This window comes from Ovis aries, chromosome X, assembly GCF_016772045.2.
Source record: "Ovis aries strain OAR_USU_Benz2616 breed Rambouillet chromosome X, ARS-UI_Ramb_v3.0, whole genome shotgun sequence".
Taxonomy (NCBI): Eukaryota; Metazoa; Chordata; class Mammalia; order Artiodactyla; family Bovidae; genus Ovis; species Ovis aries.
Window position 1 is genome coordinate 52,038,869 of NC_056080.1, and position 17,666 is coordinate 52,056,534.

The following is a 17,666-nucleotide window of genomic DNA, read 5'->3' on the forward strand; positions in this document are numbered from 1 at the left end:
CAAAAAGCCCAAAGCTTGTTAGCACCTAGTACACTCTGACACTGTCTGGAGAACTTAGGGTGACAACAAAAAGATCTAACTCGAATCTAACGGCAATGACAACAACACAATAATGGCCCAGCTACTATTTACCAAGTTTTACAGTGTGTTTTTTCAAATGCCAAAAGGCACCTTAAATGGTAGATATTGTGACATCCCATTTACAGATGAGGAAGCTGAGGCTCAAAAAGATTAAAGTAACTTGCTTAAGGAGATACAAATAGAAAGTAGTGGGGCCAGGATTCCACTCCAGGTCAGTCAGCCTCTAAAGTTTATTCTCTTAACTTCCATGCAGCCATCCAATACCGACAGCTGGGTTTGTAAATGAAAGGAAAAGAAAACAAACGATAAGATCTATGTGCAGTATTTCACAGAATCTTTCATAACTAAAAACAATCACTTGGTTTTAATTTCAGCAATGGTAACTGCTCCTGAAATGCTAATGCCATGAACTGCATCACCTTGAAGTGCAGTACTGGCTCCCAATGAGTATTATTAAGAATAATAAGAGTTTCTGATTATTAAGTGGTTGGACATGCCAGGTATTCTGATGTTGGTTTCACAGATAAAAAAGACAAATGAGGCTCAAAAAAGTAAAATGACTTGCTCAAGGTCATTGGCATGCCCAGATTTGCATCCAAGTCTGTTTGATTCCAAAGACATTGTTCTTTCTACTGACACAATACATAATGGAAATCTAATGCCCATTGAATATGTGGTCATTATAGATAATAACTACCAATATTTATTGAGCACTTCCCATGTACCAGGTTCTATGTTAAATACTTCACTATATTATCTCATTTAACACTCAGAATAATTCTGAGGTAGATACCAATTCTTCCATTTTTATAGATGATGGAACTAGGGCACAGAGAGGGTGAGTAACTTGCCCAAAGTTACAAAACTGGTAAGTGGCACTGCCAGATTCAATGCTAGATCATTTGTCTCCAATACCTATACAACATAGAGGTTACTGTGAAGTTTTTCTCAAGAACCTAGAAATAAGATGAAACTAGTAATGGAAGGAATTAGCCATGTGAGTCAACAAAGAAATAAAAATGTAATAAATAAGAGACTGAAGAATTTGAGAATACACAAAAGTCCACCGACCTAGGAATAATCTCATGACTGTAATGGAATATTTAATAAACTGGAACAATTAATTATCTCAGATGGGAAGATGCCTTAGCTACAAAGTCAATGTAAGGATTTCCTTGGCCAGGCTACCTCTAGAGTAAGTAACAGTACCCCCAGAAATCTTAGCTAAGAGGAATTTAAGATCATCTATCATCCCCTTTTCCCCTCTAGTTCCCCATCTAGAAGAGAATAGTAGTATATGACAGAGGATGAGATGGTTGGATGGTATCATCGACTTGATGGACATGAGTTTGAGCAAGCTCCAAGAGTTGGTAATGCACAGGTAAGCCTGGCGTCCTGCAGTCCATGGGGTCGCAGAGTCTGACATGACTGAGTGACTGAACTGAATAGTATATATTAACTAGATATCAAATAGTATCCATAAACCAGAGAGAATAATATTATCTATTTCACAGGTTCATATAAGGAATCAATGACACACACCATGTAAAGCATGGTGGCGTCTGGCATGCTGTAAGAACTCATAATTGCTAGCTAATATTACTGTTCTGATTCCACACCCTCAGGCAAAATTCTGATACCATAGCCTCCTTGGCAGCTTGCTTAGAGAAAGTAAGCTCTGATTAGACATGGTTAAGAGCATGCATACAAGAGTCAGGCAGGCCTAGGTATGAATCTTGTCTAACAATTACAGTTGTTATACTGTATCAGAATTAGCACAGTACAGGGCTTTGAAATCAGTCAGCTCAAGCTAGAATGCCAACTCTAATACTAACTTGATGGTCAAGATGCTTTATTCTCCTGAGCTTTAGTTTTCTCCTGTTTAAAATGGGAATAGTAAGTACATGTATTTATGAGTGACTAGGAAAAAGTATACAATATATTGTGATAATTATTTCTTTCCACTGTAAATTAGTACTTTACCTTTCGCCTTCTCCCTTCTCGTCCCCTCCCCCACTCCTTTAGCCATATCCACAAAGCTATTTCTGTGATGTTGGTTAATGTGAGCGAACCACTGAAAGATAGATCCACTATGATTGCACCAAAGATATCAAGTTTTTTAGGCTGCATGCCTACTGATCAGTCCCTGAATCATAGTGAATTCATCAAGGCTGTAGTACCTTGTATATGTGTATATGTGCTCAGTCATGCTCGACTCTTTGTGACCCTATGGATTGTGACCCTATTGGAGCCACCAGGCTCCTCTGTCCATGGGATTTTCCAGACAAGAATACTGGATTGGGTTGCCATTCCCTTTTCCAACCTTATGAGAGGGCTATCTTATAGGGTACTACCTTATGGGAGACTACCCGAGTGATCCATTTTCCTGCACAATGCAATCCCTTTTCCCTTACTGAGCAGTTTCTGGAAAAAGCTGAGAAGCTTTGGAAAAAACCCAAGGTCACTTCTTTCTGGCTTTGGAGTACATTACAAAATACATGTAGGGGACTTATCACTGTAGTTTCATGTTGGACTCAAAATAACATTAAAGCAAATTTGTATTCCTTGCGAAAACATTAGAAAATGGGAGTAACATGGATGCAATGAGGGCTGGCTATATACATAAGAGAAGAGCTGGAATTGAGGACTGATGATAAAATGGCCTTACAGAATGGTCTCATCAATGACCTTTGTGAGGATTAGAAACCACATGTAAAATGTCTAGTAGAGGGCTTTGGAGAACGCAGGCACTTAAGAAATGATAGTTACTATGCTACAAGGAGCCCAGCAGTCTGAAACCAGTACAAGATTTTGGATCTCTACAGGGGGATGGGGGACCAGTGAATTTGAAGACCAGTGAGTTTCAGACCATTCTGAACCAGCAAGAATAAGCAGAATGGCAGTGCCTCCTCCTCTCCCATCATCAGCAAAGGCAAAAGTCTAATTTTCTAAGCATCTCTGGTAGCACCACAGAAACTGAGGTGTGCTGTTGGAATCCCACTGTTAATTTCACTTTGGCCTCTTTATGGTTCATGTAGTAATGCTTTGCTAAGTGCAGTCTTTAGGACATAGTACCAAGTTTCTATTTTGTGGCCTCACTCAGGGAAAAGGATAACACTCTGCAGCCCTGTGGGATCAGCCTGGGCAGGTTAACCCTCAAAAGACTGCTAGAGAGTAGGCAGATGAAAATAAATGCTGAGAGAAGCTATGAAAGCTCCCAGGTTTCCATGCCTGAACTGATCTCTTGCAAACAAAAACAAAAACAAGAAGAGGTAGATCATCTCAAAAAGGTACTTACTTGTTTATTTCCTTTTTTGTGTCCTTTGGCACCTCTACCAGTCTGTTCTTTTCCATGCCTTGAGAAAGGGTGGGGGGGGGAAAGTGATCATGAGGAACACATAAAGCCCATACCTCCATTTTCACTTAATTAACTACTCACCTCCACTAGCAAGTTTGACCCTCTTAGGTTAGATGCCTCTCCTCTGTGTTACCAGTGTAAACCTCTATTTGTCACTTCTATGTTATACTGAATTGTCCCGTGTCCCAAGTCCTCCTCTAGGGCAAAAACTGTTTCAAGGCAGGGCATTTATTATATGTTTACTGAACTCAACTGAAAACTGACTTTAAAAATGCAAAGTTAGTTCATGCCTCTTACCTTAATAAAAGGGTTCAATAGCTGGGCATTTTCCCAAGAGCACCTTGATTGACACTAGCTTATACCAACCTATTCAAATACATACCCCTTTCCTGGCCCACCGACAGAAACCACTTGCATGCCAAAGGAGCCTCGCCCCCTAGAAGATCTGCTGCCAGCCCACTGGCCCACAACCATCCCAGCAATCTCCAGTTTTCCTCCTTGGGGTGGGATTGGATGGAGTCCTAGAAAGAGAGGAACAATGGCAGCAGTGAATGGCAAGTGCAAGGTAGGATAAGAGGTGGAATAAAAGATCCACAGCCCACCTACTCTATGTATTTTTCCATTTCTCTATGATAAAAAGACTGTGATAACAAAGGGTCACGGTGGAAGCAAATTTCAGAAGAAGGGGTTGAAAATCTACGTACATCCACTTTAGCAAGTGGGGTGGGCCTGATTCATTTTTCAACTACAGAGCCTATACACAGTAGGCATTCAGTACTTGTGGCGAGAGAATGAGGTCTTAATATCTAGCTATTGGAAAATTATAGGCCCAAACTACCTTTTTAAAGCAGGAAATGAATTTATTTCATGTACACATGTATTCAGGTATTTCTGGGAGAAATATCAATAACCTCAGATATGCAGATGACACCACCCTTATGGCAGAAAGTGAAGAAGAACTAAAGAGCCTCTTGATGAAAGTGAAAGAGGAGAGTGAAAAAGCTGGCTTAAAGCTCAACATTCAGAAAACTAAGACCATGGCATTTGGTCCCATCACTTCACAGCAAATAGATGGAGAAACAGTGGAAACTGTGGCATACTTTATTTTTTGGGGCTCCAAAATCACTGCAGATGGTGACTGCAGCCATGAAATTAAAAGATGCTTATTCCTTGGGAGAAAAGTTATGACCAACCTAGACAGCAGAGACATTGCTTTGCCAACAAAGGTCCATCTAGTCTAAGCTATGGTTTTTCCAGTAGTCATGTATGGATGTGAGAGCTGGACTATAAAGAAAGCTGAGTGCCAAAGAACTGATGTTTTTGAACTGTAGTGTTGGAGAAGACTCTTGAGAGTCCCTTGGACTGCAAGGAGGTCCAAACAGTCTATCCTAAAAGAGATCAGTCCTGGGTGTTCATTGGAAGGACTGATGCTAAAGCTGAAATTCCAATACTTTGGCCACGTCATGGGAAGATTTGACTCATCGGAAAAGACCCTGATGCTGGGAGGGATTGGGGGCAGGAGGAGAAGGGCTTGACAGAGGATGAGATGGTTGGATGGCATCACTGACTCAATGGATATGAGTTTGAGTCAGCAACTCCGGGAGTTGGTGATTTACAGAGAGGCCTGGCATGTTGCAGTCCATGGGGTGGCAAAGAGTCAGACACAACTGAGCAACTGAACTGAACTGAACTGATACATGAGTTTATACATCCTCATGTAACTGGCCAAAACTACTTTTGATTAAAATGCACGTCACCACACACTGGAGGATTAGTCAAACAACCAAACAGAACAAAAAATAATGAAACTAAACTAACAGTTTAATGAAGAATTGATGTTTTCGAATTGTGCTGGAGAAGACTCTTGAGGGTCTCTTGGACAGCAAGGAGATTAAACCAGTCAATCCTAAAGGAAATCAGTCCTGAATATTCATTGGAAAGACTGATGCTGAAGCTCCAATACTTTGGCCACCTGATGCCAACAGCCAACTCATTGGAAAAGACCCTGATGCTGGTAAAGATTGAGGGCAGAAGAAGGGGAGACAGAATGAGATGGCTGGATGGCATCATTGACTCAATGGGCAAGAGTTTGAGCAAACTCTGGGGGATAGTGAAGGACAGGGAAGCTTGGTGTGCTGCAATTTATGGGGTCACAAAGAGCTGACACAACTTAGCGACTGAACAACAAACAACTAACAGTGATTTATGATTACAAAGTAAGAATAGTAACACTTGAAAACCAGAACCAACTAAAGACAAGATAGCATGATATCATCTTAAAACAGGAAATTCCAACTCTGTGTGTGAGTTCTCAAGCACAGTACAGGTCTGCAATTTGGCACAAAAGAAAGCTTTCATAAGACAGAGAATGCTAGTAAGCCTTTAACTTTATTTTATGGAAAAAACCCAAATATTAATAACTCTTCACTCATTTAGCAGATTGTTAGCAAATAGCCCCTCATTTATATAAAAATGGGAGTCTAAGGAACTAGGTGACTAGCCAATCCTAAGAGGGCAAGAAAGATTTGCATTTGGGGATCCTATTGTGGCCTTTAAGAAGGCAGGAGGCTCCTCATGAGCCACCAGTAACTGAAGACTAGGTTTTATCACTGGGAGCTGGGACAATGGTGAGGACCTTCTGAGAACTTGGCCTTAATTAAAGCTATCTTCTGAGACACAATGAAATCAGCATGTGAAGAATGAGGGCAGGCATCTGTAAAAACATCTTCAAAGGATGGAATGAAGGGCTGGCTCCCTGGTTTGTGAGACCTAATCATTACCTGAGTGAACTGAGCAGATATTTACATTGCTCACCTAGGCACATCCTTGAATTAAAACATCCATGCTGAAGTTTGTGACCCTAAATTTAAGACAAATTTCAACTTCCAAGCTTTACTATTTTTAAAGTGATGAGCAATACACAACACACACTTCAACCATACCACTCTCACCCGATCACAGAATTTGACATTTCATGTTAAAATGTCCGCATTAAAATACTGTTTCACCAGGAAAAAAGGTTGTTTGAATTATCAGGATCAGTACCTGACCTACCTAAGCAAGAATGTTTGTTTGTCATTAAGCCACAGTTCAGATATCACCATAATTTATTCATACATGTGTGTGTGTATACTGTGTTGGTCAAAAGGTTTGTTTTTTTCTGTAAGATGGCTCTAGTAGTGCTTCAGTTCAGTGCAGTTCAGTCACTCAGTAATGTCCGACTCTTTGTGACCCCATGAATCACAGGACGCCAGGCCTCCCTGTCCATCACCAACTCCCAGAGTCTACTCAAACTCATGTCCATCGAGTGTGTGATGCCATCTAGCCATCTCATCCTCAGTCGTCCCCTCCTCCTGCCCCTAATCCTTCCCAGCATCAGGGTCTATTCCAATGAGTCAAATCTTCACATGAGGTGGCCAAGTACTGGAGTTTCAGCTTTAGCATCAGTCCTTCCAATGAACACCCAGGACTGATCTCCTTTAGGATGGACTGGTTGGACCTCCTTGCAGTCCAAGGGACTCTCAAGAGTCTTCTCGAACACCACAGTTCAAAAGCATCAATTCTTCGGTATTCAGCATTCTTCAGAGTCCAACTCTCATACCCATACATGACTACTGGAAAAACCATAGCCTTGACTAAATGGACCTTTGTTGGCAAAGTAATGTCTCTACTTTAATATGCTGTCTAGGTTGATCATAACTTTCCTTCGAAGGAGTAAGTGTCTTTTAATTTCATGGCTGCAATCACCATCTGCAGTGATTCTGGAGTTCCCCCAAAATAAAGTCTGACACTGTTTCCACTGTTTCCCATCTATTTCCCATGAAGTGATGGGACCGGATGCCATGATCTTCGTTTTCTGAATGTTGAGCTTTAAGCCAACTTTTTCACTCTCCTCTTTCACTTTCATCAAGAGGCTTTTTAGTTCCTCTTCACTTTCTGCCATAAGGGTGGTGTTATCTGCATATCTGAGGTTATTGATGTTTTTCCTGGCAATCTTGATTCCAGCTTGTGCTTCTTCCAGCCCAGCATTTCTCATGATGTACTCTCCACATAAGTTAAATAAGCAGGGTGACAATATACAGCACTGACGTACTCCTTTTCCATTTGGGACCAGTCTGTTGTTCCATATTGTTCTAACTGTTGCTTCCTGACCTGCATATAGGTTTCTCAAGAGGCAGGTCAGGTGGTTACCAGTGTGCATCTATTTAAAAAATAAAGGTAAAAACAAACTGAAATGCAAAAAAAAAAAATTGTGCAGTGTATGGAGAAGGTGCTGTGACTGGTCGAACATATCAGAAGTGGTTTGAGAAATTTTGTACTAGAGATTTCTCACTGGACAATGGTCCAGAGTCAGGTAGACCAGTTGAAGTTGATTGGGATCAAACTGAGACATTAATTGAGAATAGTCAATGTTATACCATGTGGGAGATAGCTGATATACTCAAAATATTAAAATAAAATGTTGAAAATCATTTGCACCAGCTTGGTTATGTTCATCGCTTTGATGTTGGGCTTCCACATAAGTTAAGGGAAAACCTTCTTGACTATAATTCTGCTTATGATTCTCTACTTGAATGTAATGAAAACGTTTCATTGTGATGGATAATTAAAAGTGGATACTGGACAATAATGTGTAATGGAATAGATCATGCAGTAAGTGAAATGAAACACCACCAACCACATCAAAGTTCAGTCTTCATCTGAAGAAGGTGACGTTGTATATATGGTGGGATTGGAAGGGGGTCTTCTATTATGAACTCCTTCTGGGAAACCAAACGATTAATTCCAACAAGTATTGCTCCCACTTAGACCAACTGAAAGTAGCACCCAATAAAAAGCATCCAGAATTAGTAAACAGAAAATGTAAAATCTTCCATCAGGATAGTGCAAGACTATTTGTTTTTCAATGATCAGGCAACAACTGGTACAGCTTGGCTGCAAAGTTCTGATTCACCCACTGTATTCAACAGACACTGCATCTTCAGATTTCCACTTATTTTAGTCTTTACAAAATTCTCTTAATGGAAAAAATTTCAATTCCTTGGAAGACTATCAAAGACACCTGGAACTATTCTTTGCAAAAAAAAAAAAAAAGTTTTGGGAAGATGAAATTATGAAGTTGCCTGAAAAATGGCAGAAGGTAATGGAACAAAATGATGAATACCTTGCTCAATGAAGTTCATGGTGAAAATGAAAACTGTGTCTTTTAACTTTAAAAATGAAGGAAATTTTTGGCTAACCCAGTATATGTATATGTGGATCCACATCTATGTATTTGCTTTCCTCACTAAAACACAATTCCCTAGAGGGTACAGACTGTGACTTATTTCTCTCTATGCTTCTGGAAATGTGTTAGGTCTACCCTCAGAGTGGAAATGGGTATATCAAGCTACGGTTGTTTGCTGACACTAGGCATTTACTGACTTCCCACTGCTCTTCCTGCAAGTTCCTGTGTACACCTGTCTACGGGGAATTAGTGGGCTAACCAGCAACCATGAAGACCCAGTTCACATGAACTGCAGTTCTCAAAAGTAAAATGTGACTCTTGGTTTCTACATCAGTTACTTCGTAAGTCAAAACCTTAGGAACTAATAACTTCCATGGAGAGTAGTCTGGGAAGTCAGTGGGCTTTCTTCCCTATGCTACACCCCTCCATTTCAATACGCTACTCTTCAAACCACACTACAGCACAGACCGTAAATGAGATAAGATATATATGAAACTGCTGATTCTGTAACTGGCAATAATTACTGGATAGGTTATTATGAAACAGATTGACAATGACAAACACCTTATTCTTAGGTACTGACCTGCAAACCCCCGGCTCCTTCCTTGAGGAGGAGGTGGCATTGGGCCCATGGCTCGGGGGTAAAGTGAAACAGGGTAGAGAGAGGGCACCATGGGAGGCATAAAGGTAGGTGATGGAAGTAGAGAAGGCGGTGGATGGTTCATGTTGACTCCTTCAAGTATGCTCTGTCTCATCTTCTCCACTTTGGTTGCCAGGTCAGCCTTCAAATGAAGAACAGAGTAATAATAGCAGCTGCAATTTTTAAAACTTCTCCTATGTTTCAGGCACAGTATTGGGTGGTCTATGTACAAACTCACAAGTCTATTCCCACGAATGGAATCATGGCCTGGAGTTAAATGGCTCAAGGCAACATACTCAGCGAAGCCTCCCTGACAACAAAGCTCCCACTCTTTGCATGATGTCAAACTACCATCATACTAGTTCTGACCAAGGGCTTATGAGGCACCATGATTAGGTCAAGAAAGACAAATACAACAATGAGTATTTAGTAATGCCCAATCACAGAGCCAGCAATAGGCTAGGTTATTTTTTAAGGGGGAGGTAACAGAATTACGTAAAGAGAACAAAACTTGACACATACAAACCCTTTTAACCTTCTCTCTCATACTAAGGATCAGAGACCATGGCCTCTATCCAGGAGAAGTCCATGCCTCTAGTCAAGAGGTCAGCAAGCTTGTTCTGAAAAAGGCCATACTGTTTCTGTCACTACTTGACTCTCCCATTGTAGTATGAAAGCAGTCATGGACAATATGTAAATGAATGAATGTGGCCATGTTTCAAAAAGTTTTATTGGAATAAAAATTCAAATTAAAAAAAATCTTTCTGTAGTTTGCTGGCCTCTTCTCTAATCTATCAGCTTATTCCCCACAAATGGACAAAGAAGAAAGTAAGGGTTCGTTTCCCTTGCCTTCTTTCATCTTTCCCAAGGCTTTATTGGAAAAAATATCCCCTGCTTTTACTCTGTCATCTATTTTACTGCCGTCTTCTATTTATAAAATAGTTCCTTTACAAAAAATATCATTTAAAAAATGACTTAATTTTTGTAAATAAGTGAAATGAAATTCTAAGAATGAGGGGAAAGGCATATAGTATATCTGAGCATTCATTCCATGGGGAAAAAATAACTCAGAGCAAAAAAAAGGAATATGAAAACTTGAAGCCTCATTATAAAAAAAAAAACACAAAACTCTTCCCAACATGATTTTGTTTTATTAATATAAATTTATTTATTTTAATTGGAGGCTAATTGCTTTACAATATTGTAGTGGTTTTGCCATACATTGACATGAATCCAACAAGGGTGTGCATGTGTTCCCCATCCTGAACACCCCTCCCACCTCCCTCCCCATCCCATCCCTCTGAGTCATCCCAGTGCACCAGCCCCAAGCATCCTGTATCCTGCATTGAACCTGGACTGGCGATCCATTTCACATATGATATTTTACATGTTTCAATGCCATTCTCCCAAATCATCCCACCCTTGCCCTCTCCCACAGAGTCCAAAAGACTTCTATACATCTGTGTCTCTTTTGCTGTCTCGCATAGAGGGTCATCGTTACCATCTTTCTAAATTCCATATATATGTGTTAGTATACTGTATTGGTGTTTTTGTTTCTGGCTTACTTCACTCTGTATAATCGGCTCCAGTTTCACCCACCTTATTAGAACTGATTCAAATGGATTCTTTTTAATGGCTGAGTAATACTCCATTGTGTATATGTACCACAGCTTTCTTATCCATTTGTCTGCTGATGGACATCTAGGTTGCTTCCATGTCCTGGCTATTATAAACAGTGCTGTGATGAACATTGGGGTACACGTGTCTCTTTCAATTGTGGTTTCCCTGGTGTGTATGCCCAGCAGTGGGATTGCTGGGTCATAAGGCAGTTCTATTTCCAGTTTTTAAGGAATCTCCACACTGTTCTCCATAGTGGCTATACTAGTTTTCACTCCAACAGTGTAAGAGGGTTCCCTTTTCTCCAACCCTCTCCAGCATTTATTGCTTGTAGACTTTTGGAAAGCAGCCATCCTGACTGGCGTGAAATGGTACCTCATTGTGGTTTTGATTTGCATTTCTCTGATAATGAGTGATGTTGAACATCTTTTCATGTGTTTGTTAGCCATCTGTATGTATTCCTTGGAGAAATGTCTGTTTAGGTCTTTGGCCCATTTTTTGATTGGGTCATTTATTTTTCTGGAATTGAGCTGCATAAGTTGCTTGTATATTTTTGAGATTAATTCTTTGTCAGTTGCTTCATTTGCTATTATTTTCTCCCACTCTGAAGGCTGTCTTTTCACCTTGCTTATAGTTTCCTTTGTTGTGCAGAAGCTTTTAATTTTAATTAGGTCCCATTTGTTTATTTTTGCTTTTATTTCCAGTATTCTGGGAGGTGGGTCATAGAGGATCCTGCTGTGAATGTGCCCACTCATTCCCCAAATACAGAGAGTGTTTTGCCTATGTTTTCCTCTAGGGGTTTTATAGTTTCTGGTCTTACATTTAGATCTTTAATCCATTTTGAGTTTATTTTTGTGTATGGTGTTAGAAAGTGTTCTAGTTTCATTCTTCTACAAGTGGTTGACCAGTTTTCCCAGCACCTGGTTTTCCCATCTCGTTACAGAGATTGTCTTTTCTCCATTGTATATTCTTGCCTCCTTTGTCAAAGATAAGGTGTCCATAGGTGTGTGGATTTATCTCTGGGCTTTCTATTTTGTTCCACTGATCTATATTTCTGTCTTTGTGCCAGTACCATACTGTCTTGATGACTGTGGCTTTGTAGTAGAGCCTGAAGTCAGGCAGGTTGATTCCTCCAGTTCCATTCTTCTTTCTCAAGATTGCTTTGGCTATTCGAGGTTTTTTGTATTTCCATGCAAATTGTGAAATTATTTGTTCTAATTCTATGAAAAATACCATTGGTAGCTTGATAGGGATTGCACTGAATCTATAGATTACTTCGGGTAGTGTGCTCATTTTCACTATATTGATTCTTCCGATCCATGAACATGGTATATTTCTCCATCTATTAGTGTCCTCTTTGATTTCTCTCACCAGTGTTTTACAGTTTTCTATATATAGGTCTTTAGTTTCTTTAGGTAGATATATTCCTAAGTATTTTATTCTTTTTGTTGCAATGGTGAATGGAATTGTTTCCTTAATTTCTCTATTTTCCCATTATTAGTGTATAGGAATGCAAGGGATTTCTGTGTGTTGATTTTATATCCTGCAACTTTGCTATATTCATTGATTAGCTCTAGTAATTTTGTGGTGGAGTCTTCAGGGTTTTCTACGTAGAGGATCATGTCATCTGCAAACAGTGAGTTTTACTTCTTCTTTTCCAATTTGGGTTCCTTTTATTTCTTTTTCTGCTCTGATTGCTGTGGCCAAAACTTCCAAAACTATGCCAACATGATTTTGTAACATGTATATAGACACTGGGCCTTTGGGACCATCCTTGACCAAGTTAGTTTAAGGTCAGACACATTCTCCCACTTCTGCTACCTCCTTCCCCAGTCTCTCTGCTCCTTTACCCTTTTCTGCCATTCACTTTCACAGCAGATCACAGTTCGTCTTAGTAGCTACCCAACATGTTGGTACCTGGCCATCGCAGAGCTCAACTAGGGATACTCTCTCCCGGCCTGCTTTAATTAGCTTGCTCTGGAACAGCTTTCCATCGAAGTAAATCCAGGGGCAGCAGTGTTCCCAAGGAACTGGCTGGCCACAGGCATCATTGGCAAACAGGGCTGTATCAACTCCGCTCATGAAGAGGGCAGCAAGCTGGATCCCTCGAGCATCCAGTTTCTCAATCTGAAATCACCACAGAGGAAAAACTACCATTAAGAAATTGCTGTTATTGGTTACATTTGCTCTTATTCCTGTTTTGCTGATTATTCCAGTAAAATGAGAACATGTTACTTTTAAATATGGACATTTGAGTACATAAGCAGCCTCTATCCATTTCTATCTCTGAGATGGTTTGGAAGATACTCATTACAAAAAAAATCAACTTGCAAATCTTTAAAAGATACCCTCTTGAGATACCAATTTTTCTGCCTGTCAAATAAGAAAAAAATTAGAACAAAACAAAAGACCAAAAGAACGTCCAATGCTCATGAGGATATGGTGAAATAAACAGCACACTCAAATAAAACTAATGAGTAATGTACATTAAAATTAAGCTATATGTATCAAGAACCTTAAAATGGTCACATTTGTTGACTCAGAAATTCTACTTTTAGGAATCTATTCTAAGGAAGTTGAGATGTGAATAAGGCTCTAATACATAAAGATGTTAATTACTACATATAGTAAGTGAAAACTGGAAACCAAGTGGCCAAAATAAGAATAATTAAATGATACATCCATATGATTATTTACTAAGAAATTTTAAGACAAAGAAACTATGTTCTACGTCAAGTTTAAAAATACAATATATAATTACATAAATAATATATCAACCACGTAGAAAATGCATGACAAAAGGCTGGAAGAAATCATCAAAATGTACACAGTGGTTATCTCAAGTTGACATGTTAGATGGCTTTAACAGGAAAAGGGATAGTACTTGCAGGTCCCCTCCTAGGTGTGGTGTGGAGTTGTCAGTACCTGCTCTAGTATCAAGCAATATCACATTTACTGAAGAAAGGAACCAACACTGTTTGTCTAAGACTGTTTTCATCTTTTCCTTTGTTGATCTCATGTCAAGATTTTGTAAGTCTTACTAGACTTGATTTTCTTCTAGTTTATACTAGGGTCTCAAAGGACCATGGCTACTTAAGTCACAAGAGGAGTGTCCTGCATTAATAACTAATTGAGTACTGTATACTTAGAACATGCTAGCCACTCTTGTAAGTGTTTTGCATGGATTATTTTATTTAATATCCTCATAATACTATGAGTAAGGAAACTGAAACTACAGAGGTTAAGCAACCTTATGAGCTAAGATTCAAGGCAGCCTGGCTTCAGAGCCTACTTTCTAACCTACTATATTCTACTGCCTTCAGTTATGATGTTGGATTTACTTGCTTCCTCTTGCTTGTCTAGACTTCCCTCTAATACTCAGTATTATTTTTAAAAAAGGAGGGTAGCACAGGGAATTATATCCATTATCTTATAATAGTCTACAATGGAATATCATCTTCAAAAATACCAAATCACTATGCTAACACCTGAACCTAATGTAATATTGTAAATCAAGTATTGTATTGTGTGTGTGCTCAGTTGTGTCGGACTGTTTGTGACCTGATGGACTGTAGCCCATGGGCTCCTCTGTCCATGGAATTCTCCAGGCAAGAATAATGGAGTGGGTTGCCATTTCCTCCTCCAGAGGAACTTCCCATCCCAAGAATCGAACCTGTGTCCCCTGTACCTCCTGCACTGCAGGTGAATTCTTTACCACTGAGCCACCAGGGAGAGAGGGTAAATATTTACTCAAAGACAAACGGAACACCAGGATATGTCCCCTGTAGCATCTTTTGCAAGAGTTGGAAACCTTACTGTGATCTATGGGTCACAACATACCAGTCTTACACAATACCATTTTTTCTACCCATTCTCACCCATCAGTATGTAAGCAGTGTTGGGTTTATTAAGAGACACAAATATTTGGCTAAAGTAAATCAAACATTTACCTGCAGAACTTACTCTTCTTTCCAGCTGCAGGAAAAAAAAAAAGACCTAAAATAGAGTTATGAGCTCGTAAAATAATTTAAATGAGGATAGTTCAAATCACCTTGAGTTCTTGAAGTTGATCTGGTTCATAAAGTTGAGTAGAAACTGCCTGTGCCAGGAAGGTGTCTAGCTCATGGCGATGCAGGATTCGGCCGCCAGGCCATTGAACCATGTATCTAGAAGATAAAAGCATCATTATTAAGTGACAAAAGCTCATTTACTCATTTCACAAACACTTAGTAAGCTAAATGTAACCTACCATGGGTCAGATGCTAGCTAGGTTGTGAAATAAAGTAAAAGAATCTCTGCCTTTGGTTACTTCATCTAGATGGTAGAAGAGACAGGCACCATTCACGTATAACTGCTGTTAAGTTTATGGCTTCTTTCTTCCTAGCATCTCAAATCTCAGTTTTTTCATACTACATATAGAATATTCTATCTTGCTTTTTTCATTCAACATTGTAAGAACCTTTCATTCATTAAATACTTGTCAAAAACATGATTTTAAATGACTTCATGTTCCTCATGTGTTTTATAAATTTATATAAATATTCCTATAATATTAGAAACATACTATTCATTTTCTTTTATTATAAAATTACTATAAAGATATACACATATTTAAATCTCATCTGTATCTCTGATTATTCATTCAAGATAGACTTCTAGAAGTGCTGATCATTTTTATTTTATTAAATTCACCAAACACTGACCTCAAGTATATGCTGAGCCTTTGTTCAGATTTTTAAAATTGACACATTGCTTGAAGGGTGCAATGTATTTAACACTGAACAATATATTCCACAATGAGAATCTGGAGGTGGTATAACGATATACCTTTATATATTTAGTGGCACAAGTATAGGCACAAGCACTGCAATTGGAGGGAAAATCCATTCAGGACTGAACAGAGAGGTCCTTGGTGCTGAGAGAATTTCCCCTTGACTTCAGCCTCGAGACAAACCAAGGAGTCTGCCAGTACACAGAAACCACTGAATTCAGGGCAAACAGGATAACAAGATATATATTAAGGAATTGGCTCTTGCCAATTACGATTATGGGGGGCCAGTCTGAAGCAAGCAGGGTTGGTTGGAAGCAGGAATTGTGACAACTCAAGTCCGTGATCTGTAGATTAGAACAGCAGTTTAGAGACAGAATGGTTAATGCTTTCTTCAAAAATTCCCAGTTTTCTAAACAAGTTCCTAGGATGCCTTCTTTAGACAGGGTTGAGTTAATTTTCGTATAATGTGGGAGGTTCAGATTGAAGTGTTTGTTTCTTTGGCCTATGGATGTCCGATTGTTCCAGCACCATTTGTTCAAAGGCTCTACTTTCTCCATTGAATTGTTTTTGCACTTCTGAGTATACATGTGTTGTTCTATTTCTAGGTTCTTAATTTTGTTCCATTGACCTATGTGCTTATCCCTTTGCAAATAACTCCAGTCTTGATTATTTTGGCTACAATATTAGGTAGAATGATTCCTATACTTCTTTTTTTGCAAGATTGTTTTAGCTATCATAAGGGCCTATATAAATTTACACATAAACTTTAGAATAAGTTTGTCTTCATTCATAAAAAACCTTGCATTAAGCCCACAGGAATTGTGTTCAATCTACAGATCAATCTGAGAATTGACAGCTTTACAATGGTAAGTCCATGAACGTTCCTTCTTTGATTATTTTCACTGGCATGAAGCATAGTAATTCTGAGGTTGGTTCAGTGCTCTGGCATGTATTAGTAGTTTTATTTTACTGAGTAACATTTATTGATGGACATATCACATCCACTTCCCAGTTAACAGATACTTGAGTTGTTCCTACTTTTTGATTATTATGAATAATATTTCTTTGAACATTCATGTGCAAGTCTGTGTGGACCTATTTTTTCAACAGATACCTAGGAGTGAAATAAATGAGTCTTATGATTATTTGAATGGACTTCCTTGGTGGCTCAGACAGTCAAGAATCTGTCTGCCAATGCAGGTAACCCAGGTTTGATCTCTGGGTTGTGAAGATTCCCTGGAGAAGGGAATGGCAACCCACTCCAGTATTCTTGCCTGGAGAATCCCATGGCCAGAGGAGCCTGATGGGCTATAGTCGATACGGTCACAAGAGTTGGATACAACTGAGTGACTATTTATATATTTATGTTTAACCTGTTAAGAAAATGCCAAACTAATCTCCAAAGTAGCTATACCATTTTAAATTTCCATCAGTGTATGAGGGAATTCCAATTCTCTGCAGCCAGGCCTACATTTGTCATTGTCATTTTTTTTTTATTATTACAATCATTTCAGCTGACTGAAGTGGTGTTTCATTACGGTTCAAATTTGCATTTCCTCAATGATTACTGAAGATGAGAATCGTTTCATGTGCTTTTATTACAACCCTATATCGTCTCTGGTGAAATGTCTATTTACATCTTTTATTCATTTTTAGACTGAGTTGTCTGTTTTCTTATAAGTTTTAAGAGTTTGTTATATATATTCTGATACAAGTCCTTTATCAGATATATGTTTTGTAAATATTTTCTCTAGTCTGTGGCTTGTCTTTTCTGTTTTGTAATGGTGGCTTTTGAAGTGTAAAAATTTTGTATTTGGAAGAAATCTATCTTTTTAGGTTGATTTTGCTTTGGCTGTTGTATCTAAGAAATCTTCGCCTAACTCAAAATCATGAAAAATTTCTCCTGCAAGTTAGATAGTTTTAACTATTACATTTTAGTCTATGATCCATTTTTATCAGGTCAGGTCAAGTT

At 38.9% G+C, this 17,666-nt stretch overlaps 1 protein-coding gene across 2 annotated transcripts in view; it reads right to left on the reverse strand.

Moving 5' to 3' along the window:
* FAM120C (family with sequence similarity 120 member C) overlaps positions 1-17,666 on the reverse strand; it is a 150,701-nt gene that overhangs the window by 4,942 nt on the left and 128,093 nt on the right. The window contains exons 11-15 of one of the 2 annotated variants that reach the window (XM_004022057.5): positions 14,975-15,089; positions 12,841-13,050; positions 9,250-9,448; positions 3,822-3,960; positions 3,380-3,437 (exon numbers count right to left, since the gene is read on the reverse strand). In XM_004022057.5, the coding sequence (XP_004022106.1) occupies positions 3,380-3,437; positions 3,822-3,960; positions 9,250-9,448; positions 12,841-13,050; positions 14,975-15,089 (721 nt within the window). The remainder of the gene's footprint in view (positions 1-3,379; positions 3,438-3,821; positions 3,961-9,249; positions 9,449-12,840; positions 13,051-14,974; positions 15,090-17,666) is intronic. The other variant, XM_027963299.3, reaches the window with a different exon arrangement.